Source organism: Rhinolophus ferrumequinum, chromosome X, assembly GCF_004115265.2.
Source record: "Rhinolophus ferrumequinum isolate MPI-CBG mRhiFer1 chromosome X, mRhiFer1_v1.p, whole genome shotgun sequence".
In the NCBI taxonomy this organism is placed as follows: Eukaryota; Metazoa; Chordata; class Mammalia; order Chiroptera; family Rhinolophidae; genus Rhinolophus; species Rhinolophus ferrumequinum.
Window position 1 is genome coordinate 39,858,860 of NC_046284.1, and position 5,988 is coordinate 39,864,847.

The following is a 5,988-nucleotide window of genomic DNA, read 5'->3' on the forward strand; positions in this document are numbered from 1 at the left end:
TTTACATCAGTGCCCACAGGCACGCGCCTGCACGCCTACACAAGTGGTGCGTGTATTTCTGCATCCGCGCACGGGTGGGTGGATACATGATGGCGGTGGTTGGACCGGGCAGGGGGCGCTGGGCGGGGTGGGGAGGAATACAGTCACACCCACAGGGAGAACTTCCCGGAAGGGCCGCTGACGAAATGGCCCTCACCGAGGTCTCCTACCCGGGTCCATGGAGACCCTGGAGACTCCACCTGTCCCGTCGTGGACCACATGCGCACCCACAACCCACAACCATTCTGGGGCACTCTGGGGGGGTGGGGGGCGGTGGCGAGGGATGGCACGTGACCCCCCACTGCGGTTGCCCTCCCCAACACCAGCCCCAGGCCCCAAGCCCGGGTGAGCAGGGGCAGTCTGCCACCCAGGCTTCTCGCCTGACCGGGCCCTCTCACCTCCTCTGAGGCAGCCACAATGGCCTAGTCCCTCTTGGGGCCTGCTCCTCAAGCCAGAGGGGGCGGCGGCCCTGGCAGAGCAGAAGAGAGGCAGGGATGCCCGGAGGAGAGGGCAAGCAAGGCCAGACCCCCGAGTCGGTGCCCGGGAGAGCTGGGGCTGGGCCCCAGAAGACCCCCAGGGATATCGGTGAGCAGGTGCACGGACAATACAGGCACCCTCTTCCCCGGGAGGGTGGACTTCTACCCCCCGAGAGACGAGACAGGGAGAGGGATCCCCGGGGGCGTGCAGTGCCTGTGATGTCCTCCTTAGGTATACTCGGACTCCCCACCAGAAGCCCAAAGGCAGACACACCAGCTCCCCCAGCACCCCAGTGGAGCCAACCCCACTCGGGAAGCCGGGGTGGCTCCTGGGGCCTCCCTGGGCCTTTTTTGAGTCACAAAGGGCGGAGGGAGAGGCCAGGCTCTCCAGGGCGGCCTCATTTCTGGGGCCACAGTGCCACCAAGCGGAATCATTTTCAGCGCGGCCTGCGGACCCTGGGTGTGTGGAGCAAACCAGGGAAGGCCTGTGGTGGCCGGCGGGGTGGGTCTGGGGCACCCAGGGCGTTCGGTCCCGGCCCCGTGGCCAGCCTGCGGGCCGCACAACTCCAGAGTGGCCTCCAAAGGGACGCACGCAGTGCGAGGAGCCTGACTTGCCCTCCTAGCAGCCCCGGGCTCCCCAGTGGCGGCTGGAGGCGTGGCTTCGGCAGCCGCCATCTTCCAGCACAAGCAGGGGAAGCTCCCAGTCCGGGGCTTCTGGCCCATGACTCCCATCCTTGCCCTCCTTGCAGGAGCCAGTTCGGCCAGTAGGCTCCCCGTGGGGCCTAGGGGGCCACGGGGAGCCCGGGACGCGATTCCCCCCTGGTGCGCCCTGGTCCCAGCCGCCAGGGAAACCCGGGACAAGGGGGAGGTGGCGGGCGCCCTGAGGGAGGTAGCATTTTCCAGACCCGCTGGAGAATTCCCTGTTTCTCTGCTGCTGGACCCAGACGGGGAAGAGGCAAGCAGGGCAGGGGCCTGGCACCGAAAGAGGGAAGAGCCCTGTTTGGCTTCCTTTTGCTGGCGCCAAAGGGAGGCCGGGTCCCAGGCCCCACGAGCGTCCCAGGCGGCCCTTGCTGTGCCCTGTGGCCACCGGGCCCTGGATCCCAGGCGATCACACCACACAGGGCTAGGGTCCCTGCTTGGAGAGGGGCCTCGCCCTCCGGGCTGAGGTGATGGAGGCCCTCTGTCCGCACTACTGCTCTGGAACGCAGGAGCCCAGGGACGCCCTTTTCCTGGGCCTCGGCCAGAGAAGGCAGGCCGAGACCACCTGGGGCTGAGTTCCAATCCCATGGTGGAGGTCAGGACCTGACCGCGGAGCGGGGCGGGGAGGGTTGGCCGCCGAAGGCTGTGCGCACCTGAGACCTAAGCTCGCTGGGGAGTAGGGCCAAGAGGGACCTCCCAACCTGAAGAGAGGGCGCAGGGAGCACGAGAGCAGGTTTCCGCACCCGTCCAGGAGCCGTAAAGCAAAGGATGTGTGCGGAGGGAGGCCCTGAGCCTGGACACCTGCTCCCATCCCCGCTGAGCACCGCTGCCACCCCCCTCCCCCCGCACCCCCCACAGCCACAAGTGGAGGAGTAGCCAAGGGGCAGGAGACAGGCACCCCCCCCACACACACAAGTTCTTCCCGACGGGGCCTCCCGGGACCGCCTGGGATCTCATCCGGGGAAACAAGCGGGTGCCCGGCCGTAGGCACGTCGTTCCTGGGCTGGGCAGACACTCTCCATCAGCGGTGGACACTGCAACCTGGGGAGAGGAGGGTGGGGGCGTCTCTCTCAACCCAGCAGCGGAGAGCCTGAGGCAGCATCTTGAGACCTAACCTTGGTTCCCTGGCCACTGGGAGCCTGGTGAGTGGAAGCCAGGGCCATTCCTTCTCGTGGCCCAACTGACGCTCAGGGCCTCCTGGGGAAGTTGGCCAAGAAAGGCCGAGTCCGCAAGCACCTCACTCCTCTGTACTCCAGGTCCTCTACCCCTGCTGCCGTCTCCTGCTGGGCAGGTGCTTTCGGGATCGCTGGGAGCCCTGGCGACAAGCCTCTGCCAGGATCCTGGACAGCCCGGGACACTGGCACGGAAGCTGCTGCCGATTGCATTCCTCGGCCCAGGAGAAGGGCTCCTCCCGCCCTGACCAGGGCCTTTGCCTCCCGTTCGGGGCCTGCGGCTCCGGCTGGGTCGCGGGCCCCCTTGGCACGGGGTGACCAGGCTGCACATGCCGTGGATGAGCCGGCCAGAGCAGCGTCGCTGAGCCCGCCTCCAAGGTCGCCAACAAGGGCCACGCAGCTGGGTGCCCGAGGCAGGGGGCGGGACAGTGGGGGTAAGAGGGGGTGGAGGAGGACGGCGGGGGGTGGGGTGGGCGAGCGGGAGGGTGTCTTGGGACTGGCCTGGCCGGGCCGCCACGCACAGCACCACGGGCCGAGAGCGGCTTCCAGGGCGCCGGGCCCGCCCGGGCCGAACCCGACTTTGCTCCGAAGGGGATGGGACAAGGGGCCAAATGCCCATGGGCCGCTAGCTCGGGCTCCTTCACAGCAGCTTCCTCTTGTCCCGCCCGGACATGGCGGGCGCCGGGGCCCCGAGGGCCCCCCACGCCGGGCGCCCGAGCCCGCGAGCCTCGTCCCCACGCCCGACTCGACAGCTGGCGGGGGGCACGGCCCGTGTCCCGGCCAAGCCCTGGACCTGACGGGGACACCGGCCCCCGCCGCCGACCGCACCCCTTCATCACCCTCCTCCCCAGGAAGGGACAGTGCACGGTCCCCGGGAATCCGCAGAGCAGGTCCTCTCGTTGGCAGTGTCGCACCACTGAATGCCAACCTGCCCTTCCCCCGCCCCCACCCCAGTCCTCTCCCGCCGCCCTGCGCTAAGGGGCAAAGAACGCAGCAAGGCGAAAACGGAAACAAACAAACAAACCAAGAAAAACAAGGAAAAGGCCCAAGGGCTGTCCAAGAGGGCCAACAGGAGGTGGCCAGGGAACCTGGCCACTTTGGGGGTGTCGGGGCGGGATGGGCCTCAAAGTCCGGCGCTCCACCCTGCAGACCCTCCAACGTGTGGGGTGCCGGGCGGCTGCTTTGGCGACCAGCAAGCTGTGACTTCTCACGGGGCCAGGCGGGCAGCGATCCCGTATCGGGAGCTGTACCTGGGGCTGGCAACCTGGGTCAACCGCAGACCTGGGGGGACACGCCCACACGGTCCCAGGCACCCGCAGCCAGGGTGTGGTGGGGCTCATTCAAAGCGGGGCCTGACTGCGCCCCACCCGGGGTTCCCAGCCTGCCCGCCGGACCTCAAGCAGTCCCACTCGGAGGGGTAGCGCTAGCAGCTCACGCCATCCCCGCCACTCACCTCTCTCCCCCGCCCTCAGCAGGTATGCACACTCTTAATACTGTCTCAGCCGCCCGAGCCAAGTCCTCGCTGGCCCGGTGGAGACCCCCGGTGCAGTGAACGGGGGCCCGAGAGCGAACAGGACAGGAGACGACGGGACGAAGGGGCATGGAGGCCAGCACCCCAGGCGCAGGGGGCTCACTGACTCACAGGCTGGGCTCTCCGCAAAGGGTCCGCTCCGACCGCTCCCCCCGAGCGGCTGTGGCAGCTGCTCCGCCTGCCACTGGACGCGGTGGGAAGAGGAACGGTCGGGTCGGTGGCCGCTGTCCTGAGGGTGCCGAGGCCTGAACCGGGCCCGGGCCCGGGTCCAAGCCCTCAAACTCGACTCAGCTCCACCGACTCGCGGGTCTACGGGCACCAGCTCTGTCCTGTCGGCCCCCCACCCCCTCCTGCACACAGTTGCACAGGACGGACTGTGGGGTCCCGGGGGGCAGGGGGTGTAAGGGCGTTTGACCTAGGATGTGGCCAAGTGACGTTTCTCCCAACCGCTTTCCCCTGGAAAGCGTATGCTGGTCAGGCCCACTGGCACTTTGGCCCGTAGCGCTCTGGACGCCACCCCATCGCCAGTGGAGTCCCACATACAAGAGAGGAGACGGCGAAAGAAGAGAGGATCCCGGTGTCCGGGGTGAAGGGACACGCGAAATGACCTACGCTCTCCCTCCCCAGGCGGGGATGCGAGGGCAAGCGGACCCCCATCCCTGGCGGACAAGGCAGGGACAGGATCGAGCAGGACCGGAGGTCACTCCGCACAGACGTTGACAAGGCCGGGGGAGCCAGGTGCTGTGAGAGCCGCCCAAGGCGAAAGAGCATACCTCACGGCACGTGCCTCGTGGGGTCACGGCCGCTGACCTCGGGGAGAGCGGGCCCTCTGGGCCCCATGGCTGTCATTTGCCTTAAAGCCCAGAAGCACAGGGGACCAAGGAAGGCAAGGTCATAAGCGGTTCACCCCGCAGGGACGCGGTTGGGAAACTGAGGGACAAGTTGGGAGCAGTGCTCGCGCATCGCTAAGGGACTGACTCCCGCCTTGACGGGGGCAAATTTTTCACCCACAGTGGCACGAACCAGGCGGTGGCAAGGGAAAGTACAGGAGAGAAGAAAGTTTACATCAGTGCCCACAGGCACGCGCCTGCACGCCTACACAAGTGGTGCGTGTATTTCTGCATCCGCGCACGGGTGGGTGGATACATGATGGCGGTGGTTGGACCGGGCAGGGGGCGCTGGGCGGGGTGGGGAGGAATACAGTCACACCCACAGGGAGAACTTCCCGGAAGGGGCCGCTGACGAAATGGCCCTCACCGAGGTCTCCTACCCGGGTCCATGGAGACCCTGGAGACTCCACCTGTCCCGTCGTGGACCACATGCGCACCCACAACCCACAACCATTCTGGGGCACTCTGGGGGGGTGGGGGGCGGTGGCGAGGGATGGCACGTGACCCCCCCACTGCGGTTGCCCTCCCCAACACCAGCCCCAGGCCCCAAGCCCGGGTGAGCAGGGGCAGTCTGCCACCCAGGCTTCTCGCCTGACCGGGCCCTCTCACCTCCTCTGAGGCAGCCACAATGGCCTAGTCCCTCTTGGGGCCTGCTCCTCAAGCCAGAGGGGGCGGCGGCCCTGGCAGAGCAGAAGAGAGGCAGGGATGCCCGGAGGAGAGGGCAAGCAAGGCCAGACCCCCGAGTCGGTGCCCCGGGAGAGCTGGGGCTGGGCCCCAGAAGACCCCCAGGGATATCGGTGAGCAGGTGCACGGACAATACAGGCACCCTCTTCCCCGGGAGGGTGGACTTCTACCCCCCGAGAGACGAGACAGGGAGAGGGATCCCCGGGGGCGTGCAGTGCCTGTGATGTCCTCCTTAGGTATACTCGGACTCCCCACCAGAAGCCCAAAGGCAGACACACCAGCTCCCCCAGCACCCCAGTGGAGCCAACCCCACTCGGGAAGCCGGGGTGGCTCCTGGGGCCTCCCTGGGCCTTTTTTGAGTCACAAAGGGCGGAGGGAGAGGCCAGGCTCTCCAGGGCGGCCTCATTTCTGGGGCCACAGTGCCACCAAGCGGAATCATTTTCAGCGCGGCCTGCGGACCCTGGGTGTGTGGAGCAAACCAGGGAAGGCCTGTGGTG

The 5,988-nt window shown here is 67.6% G+C and overlaps 1 protein-coding gene across 1 annotated transcript; it reads left to right on the forward strand.

The window, feature by feature from the left end:
* The first annotated feature begins 1,800 nt into the window (after positions 1-1,800).
* On the forward strand, positions 1,801-5,715 carry LOC117036437 (collagen alpha-1(I) chain-like). The gene is made up of 6 exons (XM_033131398.1): positions 1,801-1,809; positions 2,406-3,861; positions 4,049-4,382; positions 4,545-4,808; positions 4,931-5,051; positions 5,470-5,715. Exons 1-6 carry the CDS (start codon positions 1,801-1,803, stop codon positions 5,713-5,715), a joined length of 2,430 nt encoding a protein of 809 aa, XP_032987289.1.
* Positions 5,716-5,988: the final 273 nt, after the last annotated feature.